This window comes from Sylvia atricapilla, unplaced genomic scaffold, assembly GCF_009819655.1.
Source record: "Sylvia atricapilla isolate bSylAtr1 unplaced genomic scaffold, bSylAtr1.pri scaffold_137_arrow_ctg1, whole genome shotgun sequence".
Lineage (NCBI taxonomy): Eukaryota > Metazoa > Chordata > Aves > Passeriformes > Sylviidae > Sylvia > Sylvia atricapilla.
The window spans coordinates 1-16,707 of NW_027077065.1; the positions used below are offsets into that span (position 1 = coordinate 1).

Genomic DNA, 16,707 nt, shown 5'->3' on the forward strand with positions numbered 1-16,707 from the left:
ACCCCCCAAAATCCCCTCACCGCGCCCAGGGTGAGCAGAAGCCGCCCACAGAAGATAAAGAAGGTGGGGATTCTGCACTCCCCTGATCCCCCCAAGACCCCCGGGACCCCCCAAACCCCCTCACCGCGCGCAGGGTGAGCAGCAGGCGCCCGTAGGAGAAGACGATGACGCTCAGGGGGAAGCCGAAGCAGAAGCAGAAGAGGAAAATGACGTAGGATTCGTTGTTCCATTTGTTGTCCGTCGTGTACCAGTCCGGGCCGCACGAGCACTGCAGCCCCTCGGGGATGTACCTGGGCGGGGGGGGGGTCACACCTCTGCGGGACCCCCCGAGCCCAGCCCGGGACCCCCGAATGGTCCCCGGGACCCCAAAATTCCCGACAATTCCGGGTATTCCCAACCCCCGGGGATGGGCTGCGGGGGGCGGCTGAGGGACCCCCGGACCCGCCCCGAGACCCCCGATCTACTCCCGGACCCTAAAAACCCCTCGGGAACCCCAAAACCCTGCAGGATCATCAGTCCTCTAAGACCCCCGACCCCATGGAAGACCCCCACAACGTCCCTTGAACCCTCAATCCCCCCGGAGCCCCCCAAGCCCCCTGTGACCCCTGACCCCCAAGGACCCACGAGTGGCCTGGGGACCCCCAGATCCCCCCAGGACCCCCAACCTTCCCCAACTCCAGGGACCCCAAAATCCCACTGGAATCCCAAACCTTGGGGACCCTGTAACACCCCAGGGACCCCCAGATCCCCCCTGGAACCTCCAAATCCCCCCCAGGACCCCCAACCCAACTGGCACCCCCAACCTCCCCCAGATCCCCAACTCAGGGACCCCCAACTCTCACTGGAACCCCAAACCCCCCGAGACCCCTGCCCCTCCCCCAGGCCCCCCCTGAGACCCCCGGGACCCCCCCAGACCTGCTCCAGCCGAAGAGGGGGGGCACGGAGGCGATGAGGCCGAAGATCCAGGTGATGGCACAGCCCAGCACCGCGTGGCTGCCCCGGAACGTGAAGTTGCCCAGCGGCTTGCAGATGACCAGGAACCTCTCAAAGGCCACCACGGCCAGGGACCACAAGGACACCATGCCTGGGGACAGGGGACACCGGTGACACCCCTGTCACCACTCCCTGTGCTATCCCCACCATGGCCACCGTGGCCAGGGACCACAGGGACACGAGTGACACCCCTGTCACCACCCCCTGTGCCATCCCCACCATGGCCACCATGGCCAGGGAACACAGGGACACCATGCCTGGGGACAGGAGACACGGATGACACCCCTGTCATCACCCCCTGTGTCATCCCCACTAAGGCCAGGGACCACAGGGACACTGGTGACACCCCTGTCACCGTGGCCACCACAGCCAGGGACCACACATGGTCGTGTGCCAGTGTCATGGTACCCACATGCCCCCACTGTCCCTGGTGTCCCCATGCCCCTCCATCCTTGTGTCCCTCTGTCCCTCAGCCTGGTGTCCCACCCTTGTCAAGTGCCACGTGCTTGATGTCCCCACACCATATGTCTCCACACCTGGCCAGCTGTCCCCAAGGCCAATGTCCCCAGGCGCCAGTGACCTTCTGCCCCACACCCCACAAGTCCAGTGTCCCCACGGCCAGTGCCACCACACCCAACGTCCCCAGGCCGTGGTGTCCTCCTACCCCCGATGTCCTTCCACCCCAACACCCCCACACCCAGTGTCCCCAATGTCCCCAGACCACGATGACCATCTAGCCCAAGTGCCACACCCCCAGTGTCCCCCCACCCAATGTCCCCAACATCGGTGTTCCCAACGTCCCCAGGCTGTGGTGACATGTCCGATGTCCAGTCCTAACCCAAGGCCCCCAGGCTCAATGTCCCCAAACCCAACACCCCCAAAACGAATGTCCCCAGACCATGGTGACCCTGTGCCCCACATCCCACACCCCCAATGTCCCCCAGACCATGGTGACCCTGTGCCCTGTGTCCCACATCCCCAACACCCTCAAACCAAATGCCTCTAGACCCAATGTCCCCAGACCATTGTGACCCTGTACCCCATTATCCCACACCTCCAATGTCCCCAGACCATGGCGATCTTGTACCCCATGTCCCGCACCCCCGATGTCCCCAGACCCAATGTCCCCAGACCATGGTGACCCCGTACCCCATTATCCCACACCCCCAACACCCCCCGACCCAGGGACCCCAGACCTAATGTCCCCATGTCCAACGTGTCCAGACCATGGTGACCCTGTACCCTGCATCCCACACCCCCAGTGCCCCCAAACCCAACGTCCCCAAACCCCACACCCCCAGACCATGGTGACCCCACACCCCAAATGTCCCCAGACCATGATGACCCCGTACCCCACATCCCACACCCTCAATGTCCCCCAGACCATGGTGACCCTGTGTTCCATGTCTCACACCCCCAATGTCCTCAAACCTTGCCCCCAAACCCAGTGCCCCCAGACCATGGTGACCCTGTGCCCCATATCCCACACCCCCAATGTCCCCATGTCCAGTGCCCCCAGACCATGGTGACCCCGTACCCCATTATCCCACACCCCCAAACTCAACACCCCCAACCTCAACACCCCCAGACCATGGTGACCCCGTACCCCATTATCCCACACCCCCAAACTCAACACCCCCAGACTACGGTGACCCCACATCCCACACCCCCAACACCCCCAACACCCCCATACCCCATACCCCACATCCCACACCCCCAACACCCCCAGACCCCACGCCCCCAGACCATAATGACCCCACATCCCACACCCCCAATGTGCCCAGACCATGGTGACCCTGTACACCATTATACCACACCCCCAAACTCAACACCCCCAGACCACGGTGACCCCGTACCCCACATCCCCCACCCCCAATGTCCCCATGTCCAGTGCCCCCAGACCATGGTGACCCCGTACCCCATTATCCCACATCCCACACCCCCAAACCCCACACCCCCAGACCATAATGACCCTGTACCCCATTATCCCACACCCCCAAACTCAACACCCCCAGACCATAATGACCCCATACCCCACATCCCACACCTCCAACACCCCCAAACCCCACACCCCCAGACCATAATGACCCCACATCCCACACCCCCAATGTCCCTATGTCCAATGTCCCCAGACCATGATGACCCCTTACCCACATCCCACACCCCCAAACCCCACACCCCCAGACCATAATGACCCCATACCCCACATCCCACACCCCCAACACCCCCAAACCCCACACCCCCAGACCATAATGACCCCACATCCCACGCCCCCAATGTCCCTATGTCCAATGTCCCCAGACCATGATGACCCCTTACCCACATCCCACACCCCTAAACCCCACACCCCCAGACCATAATGACCCCACATCCCACACCCCCAACACCCCCAGACCCCACGCCGCCGTCTCCATCTCCCCTCCCTCACCGCCCAGCGTGGCGGCGAACCCCTCGATCTTGCAGGCCAGCGGCCCCAGGGCGAAGTACATCTGCGAGAAGCTGTAGAAGGCCGTGGTGGAGCCCACGCACACCACCAGCAGGTTGGCCACCGCCAGGTTGACCAGGATGTAGTTGAGGTGCGAGCGCAGCTTCTTGTACTTGGCCGTGCACACCACGGTCAGCGCGTTGATGGGCACACCCAGCACGATCAGCAGGAACATGAAGGCCGCCATGGCCTTGAAGATCCCGGGGCTGCCCAGGTGGGTTTGGGGCACCAGGAAAGGGCTCAGCGCCGTCAGGTTGGGCGTGTCCAGGTTCATGGGGATGTAGAAATCCTCGGGCAGCTCGTCACGCGTGTCCCGCGACTTCTGCATGGTGACGGTGACGGCGACGGGGGCACGACGAACGGGTGGGGGGCGACGAGGAGGAACTTTTATAGGGCGGGGGGCGGATGGGACCCTTCTCGTGCCCCCCCAATAATCGGGGCTCAGGAGGAAAAGCGCGGCTGAGCCCGGCTCATCCGGCGGCCGGCGCTGGCCAAGCCGGGCTTAGGCACCAGGCAAGCGGCTTTCGGGGGGTCTTAATCGCCCCCGAGCCCTGATTAGCGGGGTTGGGGGGGATCAGGGGGTATCAGGGCACCCTCCCCCCACCCTAAAAGGGCTTAATTGGGTGCTGGTGCAATGGGGAGGGGGTGGGGGGTGGTGGTCCTGAAATACCCCCAGGTGCTGGGAGGGGTTTTGGGGGGGCTGCGGTCCTGAATTGGAGCCTGAGAGGTCACTGAGATCCCAAACTGGGACACAAAAGCTGTGTGGGAACCCAAATTAGACCATAAAACCTCCCTAGGACTCCAGGTTTGGACCCCAAAAGCTGTGTGGGACCCCAGATTGGGACCCTAAGAGGTTCTTGGGACCTCAAATTGGACCCCCAAAGCTCCTCAGGGTCCCATATTGGACCCTAAAAGCTCCTTGGGACCCCAGATCAGACACCAAAAGGTCCCTGGTACCAGCCTGTGCTACCAAATTGGGTCCCAAATGCTCCATGAGACCCCAAACTGGACCCTGAGAGCTCCTCGGGACCCCAAATTAGACCCCAAAACTCTGTGGGACCCCACATTGGATCCCCAAACCTCCCCGGGACCACCCCGCACATCAACATTTTACTGGGACCCTTCTGTGCCCACAAACCGAACCCCAAAAAAACTTCCTGGGACCCCAAATTTGAACCTCAAACCTTCCCGGTCCCCCTTGCTCACACCCCAAAACTTCTCCCGAGCCACCCCCAGACCCCAAAACCCTTCCCCTGTACCCCGAAATCCCTCCTGAGCCCCCCTAAAACTCCTTTGGAGCCCCCTCAGTTCCCCCAGCCGGAATTTGGGGTCCCGCTGCACCCCACCCCGGTGTCACCGCAGGGCTCCAGGGACATCAGGGGGGCGGGTGACATTTGGGGGGGGTCTCAGGGGATTTTAGGGAGTCCTGGCTCCACCCCCGGGCGGTGCAGGGTGACATTTGGGGGGTCCCTGCCCCCCTACGGGGGGGACTACATGTCCCAGGGTCCCTCTGGGGTCCCCCCCAGGTGCCCCCCTAATCCGCCCGAAATGGGGGGGTCACGGATGGCCGGGATTAGGGACAATCCCCCCGGAGATGGCCCCGATCCCTGCGGTGGAGGGCGGGGCGGGACCCCCCGAAAAGGGGGGAGGGGGTGGAAAAAGGGATGGGGGAGGGGGGGACAGGGACCCATGGAGGGGGATGGGAGGGTCCCCTGGGGTTTAGGGGTGTTTCGAGGGGGGTCCGGAGGGGCTTTTGGGGGTGTCCCATATTGGGGAGGGGGTCGAAGGGGTTTGGGGCTGTCCCGGGGGGGGGGTCGGAAGGGGCCGGAGGGAGGGGGAGGGGGGATTAGCGCTCCATCCCCGCTCATCCCCCACCCGGCCCGGGGGGGCACCCGGCCCCCGCCCCCCAGGGACGCGCTGGGAGGCACCGTGAGCACACTGGTGGCCACAGTGGCCATACTGGGGAGCATCATCCCCATACTGGTCCTTTACTGGTGGCTGCAGTGCCCATACTGGTGGCAATCGTGCCTTTACTGGTTTCGTACTGGTCCCTGTTGTCCCCATACTGGTCCTATACTGGTGTCTGCTGTCCCTGCGCTGGCCCTCGCTGACCCCACTGTCCCCACATTGATCCCCGCTGTCTCCGCTTGTCCCCGTACTGGTCCACACTGTCCCATACTGGTGCCTGCTGTCCCCATACCAGTCCCCACTGCCTCTATACTGGTTCCTGCTGTCCCCATACTGGTCCCCGCTGTTCCATACTGGCCCCCACTGTCCCATACTGGTGCCCACTGTCCCATACTGATCCCTGCTGTCCCCATACTGGTGCCTACTGTCCCATACTGGTCCCTGCTGTCCCCATACTGGTCCCCGCTGTCCCCATACTGGTGCCCACTGTCCCATACTGGTCTCCGCTGTCCCCGTACTGGGGCAGCGGGACCCGGGGCGGGCGGGGCGTGGTCAGGGCGTGACCGAGGCGTGGCCAAGAGGGGGGCGTGGCCTCACGGACCGTTACGGCCGTTGGATTTCAAACCCTTCGCAGCGCGGGGGGGCCTAGGCCACGCCCCCTCCGCCTGCGATAGATCGACATCCACAGTAGCCAATCAGCGCCTGGCGTCCCGGCGCGGGGCCCAATGAATGGCCGCGCGCGCTCCGCCGGCCCCGCCCCCCGTAACTGACAGCGGTTCCCGCCAATTCCAACGGCCCGGCGCGAGAGCTCCGGCCCCGCCTCCGGAGGGCGGCCCCGCCGCCCAATCACCGCGCTGCGATGCCTTGAGCGACGGGACGCTCGGCCAATGATCGCCAGGCGGAGGGGCGGGGCCAGCGCCGCTCCGGGTTCCCGTCGCCGCTCGGTCCGGGCCGCCCCCCCCTCCCGCCCCCCCCCTCTCGGCCCCCCCCCTCAGCTCCCCCCCCCCCGCGGGTTCTTCGCTGCGAAGAAAATGGCGGCGGCGGCGCCGAGCGGCGACGAGGGGCGGCTGTGAGTGAGGAGGGGGCGGCGGGGCCGGGGGGGGGCCGCGGCGGCTGTTGGAGAAGGCTGTGGGGACGCTGAGGTGGGGGGGGGGGGGGCGTCGCCCGGCGCGCGCGCGCGCGCGCTCGAGACCCCCCCCCCTCCTCCTCCTTCTCTCCCTCACGCCCCCCCCCCTCCCCCCCTCCTTTCCTTCCCCTCACGGGCCGGGCGGGAACCGGGAATGGCGGGCGGGGGGGGTGTGTGAGGGCTGGGGGGGGGCTGCGAGCGCCGCGAGTGCGTCACGAGCGGCCGCGGCCCCCCCGGCGGGCGGGAGAGGCTCCCCCGGTGCGGGGACCCCTCGGTGGGACCCCCCGAGCCTTCCGCGGGACCCCCCCGAGCCCTCCGCGCCGCCCCGGGGCTGCGGGGACCCCCCGTTCCTTTTCCCCCGTCAGCGTTCAAATGCGGCCCCCCCGCCCCCCCTCCGCCCTTCCACACACCCCGCCCCGAAATTTGGGGAGCCCCCTTTTGCCTTCACCCCGTTTTCTCGGTGTCCCCGTGGCGGTGTTGGCCTGGCTGGTTGGGAGATGGGGACCCCCCCTCTGCGGGCTCGGAGGGAGCGGGATGAGGAGACCCCCGCCCCACACATGGGGACACACCCCCCGCCCGTCCCGCGCGCTCCGAGCGCGGGGATTCACCCCCGAAACCCGCCCGAAACCCCTCCCGAGGCACCCCAAAATCCTCCCCCGAGGCGCCCCGAACCCCCCCCGAGTCACCCCGAATTTCCAGAGTTACCCCAAACCCCCGCCGAGTCACCCCGTAACTCCCCGAGTTATCCCCACCTCCCCCGAAGTCACCCCAAAAACCCCCTAAAGTCACCCCAAATCCCTCCCGAAGTCACCCTAAAACCCTCCCGAAGTCATCCCGAAACACCCTGAGTCGCCCCAAAATGTTACGCTCGCCCCGCGCCCCAAAAACTCCCAAATCTGCCCCGAACTGCCGCGCTCACGTGGTGCCCCAAAATACCCCGGGCTACCCCAAAATGCCCCGAATTTCCTCAGGATGCTGCACCCCAAAATTGCCCCGAATTATTGCGTGCACATGTCACCCCGAAATATTCCCAACTGCCCCAAAATGCTGCGCCCCAAAATACTCAAAATTGCCCCAAACTGCTGCTCACGCCGCCTCCTGAATCCCCCCAAATTACCCTAAAATCCCCTGAATTGCCCCAAAATTTTGTGCTTGTGCGCCGCCCCAAAATACCCAAAATTACCCCAAAATGCTGCTCGTGCTGCACGCCCCAAACCCTTGACTTGCCCCAAAATCCCCCAAATTTCCCCGAATTGCTGCACTCACATGGTGCACCCAAAATTGCCCCGAACTGCAGCTCATGCAGCGTCCCAGAAACCCGTAAAATTTACCCTAAAATCCCCAAAATTACCCCAAACTGCTGCACTTACGCAGCGCCTCCGAACTTCTCGAGTTACCCCAAAATATCCTGAATTCCCCCAAAATACAGCAGCCGTGCTGAGCTCGAAAATATCCAAAATTGCCCCAAATGTTCCCCTCACGCTGCTCCCAAAAACGCCTCAAATTCCCCCAAAACGGCTGCGCTCCCACGGCCCCTGTGGGTGCCCCCAAATCCCACCTGGATTCACCCTAAAACTGCCCTCACTCCCCGAAATCCCAGGAATCGCCCCCAAATCACCCTGAAATTTCCCAAATTCCGCTGGAATCGCCCAATTTTCCCCGGAACGCCCCAAAATTCGGCCTCTCACGCTCACCTTTTGCTGTGCCCGGGGTTGTGCCCACCCTGAGACCCCCTGAGAGCCCCGGGGACCACTTGGGACCCTCAAGCCTGAGGCCACCCCAGACCCTCTGAGACCCCCCAGGGCACTGATGCCACCATGGGGAGGTCCCTGGGGGTCACCTGCTGTCCCCAGTCCCCCTCATCCCGACATTCCCGTGCCCCTTCCCAAATTTTTTGGTGCAGTTTTTACTGACTTTCGGCCCCAGGATGGGGCTGGGGGGGTCCCGGCCGTGGGGTCTGGAGGGGTCGGGGTGCTCCTGATCCCAGCCCTGACGGCCACCGGGAATAAATCACGGGGACGAGGACGGGCTGGTGACACCATGGGGACCCCCGGCACGAGGTGACACCCCCGGGGAAGTTCTGGGGGGCTGCATCCCCCTCCCCACCCCGTGACCCACCCCATAGCGGGGGTCCCACGTGTCCCCCAGCCTCACCTGTCTGTGTTTCCTCGCCAGGACGGGACCCCCGCGCTGGTGACAGCAGTGACACCGAGGACGGGGGTCCCACGTGGCCTCCTGGGACCACACCCCAAATCCTCCCACCCCGGGGGTCCCATGCCCGGTGACACCAGCTTGGTGACACCGACACGGGGGTCCGGTGGCACCCCTGGTGTCACCACGCGCTGACCACGACCCCTGGGGACTCCCAGGGCTGGTTTTGGTGCCGGTCACTCCGCGGGGTGGACACGGGGCTGCCGGACACTCGAGTGGCCGAGGCAGGACGGGGCTTTGGGGATGTCCGGCCGTGGCTGTGGCCGTGTCCACTCTGACCCCCTGTCCCCTGTGTGCCCCCCACACCGTGAACTGACCAGCACTGGGATGTTATTCCGGCCGTGGCCGTAATTCCTGCCGGTCCGGCTGCCCCTCCTTCCTCCTCCTCCTCCTCCTCCTCCTCGTCCTGGCTCCGGCCAGTCCCGGCTCTGGCAGGGTCCATCCCATGCTTTGCCCAATTCGGTGCCGTTTCACCCCGGGCCGGTGTCTGGGGGTGTGTCTGGGGTGTCCGTTTGTCTGTCGGTGTCTGTGTGTCCAGCACTGACCACTGCTGTGTCCAGGGAGCCACGGGGCTGTGTCTGTGCATCCCTTGGTGTCCGTGTGTCCAGTGCCAGCCCCTTCTGTGCCTGGGGATCCGTGTGTCCATCGTGTCTGTGCATCCAGCACTGACCAGTGCTGTGTCCAGCGATCCCCAGGGCCGTGTCCGTGTGTCCATCGTGTCCATGTATGTCCAGCACTGACCAGTGCTGTGTCCAGCCATCCCCAGGGCCATGTCCACATCTCCATTGAGGCCGTGTCCGTGTGTCCATCGTGTCCGTATGTCCAGCACTGACCAGTGCTGTGTCCAGCGATCCCCAGGGCTGTGTCCATGTGTCGGTTGAGGCCGTGTCCGTGTGTCCATCAGGTCCGTGCAGCCGGCGCTGACCAGCGCTGTGTCCGCAGAGCTGCAGGGCCTGGTCCGTGTGTCCAGCCAGTCTGTGTCTGTGTGTCCACTGGGTCCGTGTGTCCAGTGCTGACCAGCACCATGTCCAGAAAGTCACAGGGCCCTGTCCGTGGGTGTCCGTGTGTCCAGCACTGACCAGTGTTGTGTCCAGGAACAGACTGGGCTGTGTCCCTGTGTCTGTCGGTGTCTGTGTGTCCAGCACTGACCACGGACCTGCAGTGCCCTGTCCCTGTGTCCAGCACTGACCACTGCTGTGTCCAGAGAGCTTCAGGGCCCTGTCTGTGCATCCTGCACTGACCACTGCTGTGTCCAGGCGTCCTGTCCGTGTGTCCAGCACTGACCAGTGTTGTGTCCAGGAACAGACTGGGCTGTGTCCCTGTGTCTGTCGGTGTCTGTGTGTCCAGCACTGACCACTGCTGTGTCCAGGCGTCCTGTCCGTGTGTCCAGGCCTGGCCAGCGCTGTGTCCACACATCCTCAGGGCCCGGTCTGTGTGTCCGGCACTGACCCACCGTGTGTCCAGCGACCCGTGGGGCCGCACCCTCACGTCCATCCCGTCTGTGCGCCCGTCCCTGACCCTTTCCCCCGCCCGCCGCTGACCGCTGTGTGTCCCCACAGGGAGGAGAAGTCCGAGGAGAACCTGCAGCGGCCGCCCAAGGCCAAGAAGCCCAAGAAGGAGCGCAAGGAGCCGGAGCCGGCGCAGCCCGCGGCCGAGCCCGCCGAGGCCGGCAAGGCCGAGAGCTCGGAGGGGGCCGGGGCGGCCCCGGCGGCCCCGGAGGCGTCGGCGTCGCCGAAGCAGCGCCGCTCCATCATCCGCGACCGCGGGCCCATGTACGACGACCCCACGCTGCCCGAGGGCTGGACGCGCAAGCTGAAGCAGCGCAAGTCCGGCCGCTCGGCCGGCAAGTACGACGTCTACCTGATCAAGTGAGGCCCGGCCGGGGGTCTGGGGGAGGCGGGGGGTGTGGTCAGCGCCGCTGACCGCTCGCCGCTGACCGTCCTCTCTCCGTCCGCAGCCCGCAGGGAAAAGCCTTCCGCTCCAAGGTGGAGCTGATCGCCTACTTCGAGAAGGTGGGGGACACGTCGCTGGACCCCAACGACTTCGACTTCACGGTGACGGGCCGGGGCAGCCCCTCGCGCCGCGAGCAGCGCCCGCCCAAGAAACCCAAATCGCCCAAAGGCCCCGGTACCGGCCGCGGCCGGGGCCGGCCCAAGGGCAGCGGCGGCGGCGGCGGCAGCACCCGGCCCAAGGCGGCCGCGGCCGTGTCCGAGGGGGGCTCCGCGGCCAAACGGGCGCTGGAGAAGCCCCCCGGGAAGCTGCTGGTCAAGATGCCGTTTGCTCCGGGCCAGCCGGGCCCCGCAGCCCCGCCGGCCCCGCGGCGGCCGGGCCGCAAGCGCCGCGCCGAGCCGGACAGTCCGGCCGTGCCCAAGAAACGCGGGCGCAAACCGGCGGGGGCGGCGGGGCCGGGGGGGCCGGGCGGCCCCGACAAGAAGGCGGCGACTCCCCCGGCCGTGCAGGAGACCGTGCTGCCCATCAAGAAGAGGAAGACGAGGGAGACGGTGGTGGTAGAACCGGTGACCATGGCGGCGGCCGCCACCGCCACCACGACGACGCCGCGGCCGCCGCCGACCCCGCCGGGCCCCCGCGGCCCCCGCAGCGCCCGCAGCCCCGGCCGGCGCAGCAAGGAGGGCAGCCCCAAAGGCCGGGGGGCTCCGCCCGCGCCTCCCCCGCCGCCCCCGCCGCCGCCGGAGCCCCCCCAGAGCGGCCCCAAGGACAGCGCCAGCCCCCCCCCTCCACCGCCCCCGCCGCCGCCGCCGCCGCCCCCCCAGGACTTGAGCGGGTGCGCGGAGCAGAGGGGGGGTCCCGCGGCCCCCGACGGCTGCGCCAAGGAGCCCCCTAAGACTCAGCCCCCGCCAGCGCCGCTGCCGCCGTCGCCGCCCTACAAACACCGAGGGGAGCCCGAGCACAAAGACTCTGCCTCCTCTTCCTCCACCTCCTCCTCCTCCTCCTCCTCTTCTTCTTCATCCTCGTCCTCGTCGTCCTCGTCGGCGCCGCCGCCGCCCCCGCCCCCCCCCAGCGTGGCCGTGCCGCGGCCCCCGGCCCGCGAGGAGCCGGTGGACACGCGGACGCCTGTGCCCGAGCGGGTCAGCTGACTGTGAGCGCCTGCGGGGGACGCACGGACGGACGGACGGACGGACACACGGACGGGCCCCCCCTCTCCGCCCTACACCCCCCCCTTCACGAGGCAGCGGGGACCCCCTCCCCCCCAAATGGCCCCCCCAGGGTTTCCCAGCCCCCTCCACGTCCCCCCCTCTGCCCCGAATTTTTATTACCGACAAGCACAGCGAGGGACCCCCGGCCCCCCCACTTTGCACTTTTTGAGGAGGGGGGGGGTCTCCAGGGGCCCTCCCCGAGGTTGGGCGGGTTTGGGGGAGGGTTGTTTTGGGGGGGCGGGGCCGCGTCTTCCCCCCTCCCCCGGCGCCGCTTTTCTCGTTCTTCCAGTTCCGTTCGCGTTTTCCGCCCGTGGGAACCATTTGCACTATGGGGGAGGGGAGGGGGCGGGGCCGGGATCCGGCCAGCGGCCAATGGGGAGTGGCGCTGCTAAGCAGGGGGGCGGGGCCGAGGCTGTGGCCAATCGGGGGCAGGGATCCAGCGTGGAGCCAATCAGGAGAAGGGGGTGTGGTGTCAGGGGGCGGGGTCTGGTGTGGAGCCAATCAGGAGGAGCGGTGGGTTCAGCCGGGATCCAGGGCTGAGCCAATCAGGAGCAGCGCTGGTCAGGGGTGGGATCTGGTGTGAAGCCAATCAGGAGCAACTGAGGAGGAGGAGTCTGGTGTTGAGCCAATCAGGAGCGACTTTATTGGGGGTCGGATTTCAAGCCAATCAGCAGCTACCGATCTGTGCGAGATCCGGTGTCTGGAGCCAATCAGGAGGGGTGGGATCAGAAGGGGGCGGGGTCCAGCCTTTGGCCAATGGGGGCAGCTCTGTGGGAGCAGGATCTGCTCTGGAGCCAATCAGGAGGGGCGGGATCAGGCCTGGAGCCAATCAGGAGCAACCTTGGGTTCAGCTGGGATCCAGTGTTCGGCCAATCAGGAGCTGTGATCTGGAAGGGAGAACAGAGGGGGGAGGGGGGATTGCGGATCCCCCGGATGGAGGCGTGACCAAGGCAGGAGCCAATCAGGGACCGTGTGGGGTTGGTGCCGTCCAATCAGGGCTGAGATCCCGCCCAGGGAGTGACTCTGGGTGGGGGCGGGGCCCGGCCAGGATCCAATCGGGAGTGGTTTGGATTGGAGGGGCGGGTCCGGCCCCCGTCCAATGAGGTTGCTCGGTGCTGGGGGAGATCCGGTCGCAGGCGTGATGGGAGCCAATCCAGAGTGAGGGTGGGATCTGGTCCTGAGCCAATCAGAAGCGAGCATTGGCAGAGCTGAGATCCAGTGTGAAGCCAATCAGAGATGAGGGTGGGACGTAAACGGGAACCAATCAGGAGTGAGCTGGGCTGGGATCTGGTCCTGAGCCAATGAGGAGCGAGCATGGGGTGATCCATTTGACCTGGGGGTGGGGTGGTCCCGCCCCTCCCCCACCTGCCCCCAGTCCCATCCCGGGGTGGGGGAGGGGTCCCCATCCTGCACTTTACCCACTCGGAGGGGGGAGGGGTCGGGGTCACCCCCTCCTTGTGTCCCCCCCCCGTTCTTCCATCGCCCCCCCGGGGGTCCCCACGCCCCCGGCTCCTCACGGCAATAACGGGGGGGGAGGGGCGGCCAGAGAGAGCAAACCCCAACGGGGGGGAGGGGCCCGTGTGGGGGAGGGGCCCCGGGGGGGGGGGGTCAGCCACCACCGCGGGGGGGAAATTTTGGGGGGCCCCCCCCCCAACCCCCACCTATTTATTCTCTCGAGACGTTTTTGCCTTATAAAGTTCCGGAAAAGCCCCTCGGTGTCGGTTGTTTTTGGGGGGGTGGGGGGGGGGGTCCCACGGCGCCGCCCCCCCAATTAAACCCCCCCCCCCTCCAAAATCCCCTCCCGCCCCCCCCGGGTCTGTGTCTGTGCTGCTGCTGCTGCTGCTGCGCGTGATCCAGCGATTATAAATCTGTGTAACCCTCAGCCGCCTCCGCCGCTTCTTTGGCTCCGCGCACGGATCCCCCCAAAACCCCCCCAAAATCCCCCCAAATCCCCCGGCCGGCGGAGGGGGAGGGGGCCGGGGTCACTCCGAGGGGGTCCCGGGTGCCCCCCCAGATCCGTCTGGGAGTTTGGTGGGTCCAGCCGGGTGGGTTTTGGATCCAGCCAGGTGGATTTTGGGTTTCCCTCAGGTGGGGTTTGGATCTTCGCGGGTGGGTTTGGGACCCTCCTGGGTGGATTTGGGGTTCCCGGGTGCTGATTTTGGGGTCCCTGGGTGGATTTTGGGTTCATCCAGGTGGGTTTTGGGTCCCCGGGTGTTGATTTTGGGTCCATTCAAGTGGGTTTAGGACCCCCCCCAGGTGGCTTTGGGTCTGCCCAGGTGCGTGTGGATCCATCCAGGTGTATTTGGGACCCCCCGTGGGTTTTGGGGCTGCCAGAAGCTGATTTTGGGGGTTCCCACAGGGGGGGTTTGGGGTCCCCGGGGGGTTGGAGCCCCAGAGTGAGGTCAGGGGGGTGGATCCAGGATCTCCTCACCAGATCCCTGAATGACATCACTGGATTCCCTCAGATGACGTCACTGAGCCTCTTATGGGACCTCACTGGGTCCCAGGTGTCCCCTCCACCCTCGGGAGTGTCCTGGCAGCTATGACGTCACACCCGCAACGCATTTCGCGCTTACGACGTCATAACCCCGATGACGTAATCCGGACTCTGGGCGGGAAAGGCGTTTAGGCCTCACCCCTTTTCCCGCCTCCGGGGCGGTTCCGCCGCACTCAAGATGGCGCCGTTGCCGCGGTAACCGCGGACGGACGGAGCCGTCGCCACACAAAAAATGGCGGCGGCTGCGCGGGGCGGGGCCGAGGGCGGGGCTCCCGGAGCGGAGGGGGCGGGACTGGGAGAGGCTGGGGTGGAACTCGGATGGACTGGGATAGACTGGGAGGGACTGGGATCTCCACCATTCCCCCCGAAAAGGCCTTGAGTCCACCTGAGGTTTCCGGGGACACTCCCAGAGTTATTTCTGGCTGGAGGGGCTTAAACTCCCCCTCAAACTCCTCCCGCCAAAACCGCCGGCTCCTCCTCCCGGACACCTCGGAGGAGGTGCTTGTCTCTCCTGGGGTTTTATTGTCACACCTGACGGTTTATTGTCACACCTGACGGTTTATTGTCACACCTGGCGGCTGTTGTACATCTGAGCTAAGCGGGGAGGACACCCTAAAACTCCCTAAATCTTCCCCAACACCTCCCCAAACCCTGAGACCTTCATCCCGAACCCCTTGCTGAGGGACCTCTCCTCTTCCTCTTTTCTCCTCACTCCCCCTGGAGCATTTTGGGGTCCCGGAAAGGCAAAACTGGGGCGAAGAGCGCCAGATTCAGGCGTTTGAAGAAAAATCCGTTAAGGCAATGGCGGGAAAAGCGCATGCGCAAACGGGGAGGTGGAGTGGCGCATGTGCCAGTGCGCTCCGCGCGGTCGCGCACGCGCAGTGAGCGCCGTAGCCGTTAAGCGCCACCATCCGGGGCCTGGCAGGCGCCATCTTTGTGGCGGGTGGAGGAGACGCGTCCAAAATGGCGGCTCCCAAGCGCCAGTAGCCGGCGCAGCGAGCGGGCCTTTCTCGGCTTTCAGAGCAGCGGCGGCGGCCCGGAGCGAGCGGCGGCGGCGGCGGAAAGCGGCGCCCGGGGTCGGCGGGCGGCGGGTGGCTGCAGGTGCGGAGCAGCAGCGGAGCGGCGCAGAGAGCGGCGCATCCGGGTCCCGCGGCCGCCGCCATCTTGGGCCGCCGCGGAGCTGCGGGCTCCCACTGCGCCATCTTGGGGCGCCGCATCGGGGCCGTTCCGGAGGGGGGACGACAGGAGGGGGCGGTTGGGCCTGAGCGAAGAGCGCGGGGAGCACCCAAAGCTCCGCTCCCGTCCCGGGCAGGCGCCGCCATCTTGTGCGCGCGGCGAGGAGGAGGAAGAGGAGGAGGAGGAGGAGGAAGATCCGGGCACCGGGCGGCGCCATCTTGGACCCCCCCTTCTCACAGCAGCGCGCCGCCATCTTGTGACCCCTCCCCCGCGCACCCGGGCACCGGCCGCTCCGCCGCCTTGGAGCCGCTGCGGTAGCGGAGCCGCACCCGGTAAGGGCGGAATGAAGCGGGGAGCGACGGGAGGAAGGGTAGGGAACGTGGGGGCACCGTAGGGGCCGACACCGGGCATCGGTTCCGCCGGATGGGCGGCGCCATCTTGGGAGGGGACGTGCAGGGTGTCATGGCGGCGCCGGGCGCCAGCATCCGGGTCCTTCCCCCCCCCACCACCCCCGGGGCGCCATCCTGGGAGGGGCCGCCGCATCCGGGTCCCGCGCGCCGCCATCTTGAGAGTCCGGGGGGAGGAAGGGGGGTCATGGCACCGCCGGGGCTCCCCGGCCCGTTTGAGTCGCTCTGAGCCGCGGGGCCGTGAGGCCTCAGAGCGGCTCCGGTGTCCCGTTAACTCCGGATAGCGGTGGGGAGAGCGGGGGCGCCCCTGGGCAGAGAAAGAAAACGAGGAGGAGAGTGCGCGCTTTGCGAAGGGGGTGGTACCCAACCAGAGGCGGGGCGCCCAAGATGGCGGCGCCCATGGCGGCCTGAGCGCTCCGTACAGAGCCGCGCCGCCGGGAAACGGGCCGCGCCGCCGGCAGCCAAGCCACGGGGGATTCGGTGTGTGCGGGGGGATGAAGCCGAGAATGTCGGGGAGCGATTACGGGGCCGCGGGAAGGCTGGGAGGAGGCAACACCGGGAGATGGCGGCGCTCGGGGGGTGGGGCGAAAAATGGGGAAAACCGCGTAAAAGGCGGGCTGGGGGGCGGATCCTTTAAGAAGCGGTTGGAGTGGGCGTGGCCACGCCCTTCCGTGACCACACCCCCTCCGTTGGCGCCATGGCCGCGCCCCTTCTGGCGGCTCCGTACAGTCTCCCCCGCGCCCCTCGGC

The 16,707-nt window shown here is 66.5% G+C and overlaps 2 protein-coding genes and 1 long non-coding RNA gene across 3 annotated transcripts; 1 reads left to right on the forward strand and 2 right to left on the reverse strand.

Moving 5' to 3' along the window:
* Positions 1-124: 124 nt before the first annotated feature.
* On the reverse strand, positions 125-3,806 carry LOC136374801 (blue-sensitive opsin-like; the record flags this gene model as incomplete). Its single annotated transcript, XM_066340196.1, has 3 exons — positions 3,422-3,806; positions 916-1,084; positions 125-290 (listed from the first exon to the last, which is right to left on the reverse strand). Coding segments are annotated over exons 1-3 (720 nt in total), but the record flags the coding sequence as incomplete, so codon positions are not given.
* Positions 3,807-6,400: 2,594 nt separating this feature from the next.
* Positions 6,401-13,587, forward strand: MECP2 (methyl-CpG binding protein 2). Its single transcript, XM_066340197.1, has 3 exons — positions 6,401-6,455; positions 10,283-10,591; positions 10,681-13,587. The coding sequence occupies exons 1-3, from the start codon at positions 6,418-6,420 to the stop codon at positions 11,816-11,818; spliced, it is 1,485 nt and encodes a 494-aa protein (XP_066196294.1). The 5' UTR covers positions 6,401-6,417; the 3' UTR covers positions 11,819-13,587.
* Positions 12,499-15,992, reverse strand: LOC136374803 (uncharacterized). The gene is made up of 2 exons (XR_010745976.1): positions 15,828-15,992; positions 12,499-12,765 (listed from the first exon to the last, which is right to left on the reverse strand). It is a non-coding gene; the product is annotated as an uncharacterized lncRNA (long non-coding RNA).
* Between the last annotated feature and the right edge of the window lie 715 nt (positions 15,993-16,707).

What these genes read in the sequence shown, in the direction of transcription:
- MECP2 (XM_066340197.1), top strand. Translation starts at nt 6,418, where the DNA reads ATGGCGGCGGCGGCGCCGAGCGGCGACGAGGGGCGGCT. An exon ending in AGCGGCGACGAGGGGCGGCT is followed by an intron (nt 6,456 to 10,282) that starts GTGAGTGAGGAG and finishes GTGTCCCCACAG; the next exon opens with GGAGGAGAAGTCCGAGGAGA. An exon ending in TACGACGTCTACCTGATCAA is followed by an intron (nt 10,592 to 10,680) that starts GTGAGGCCCGGC and finishes CTCCGTCCGCAG; the next exon opens with CCCGCAGGGAAAAGCCTTCC.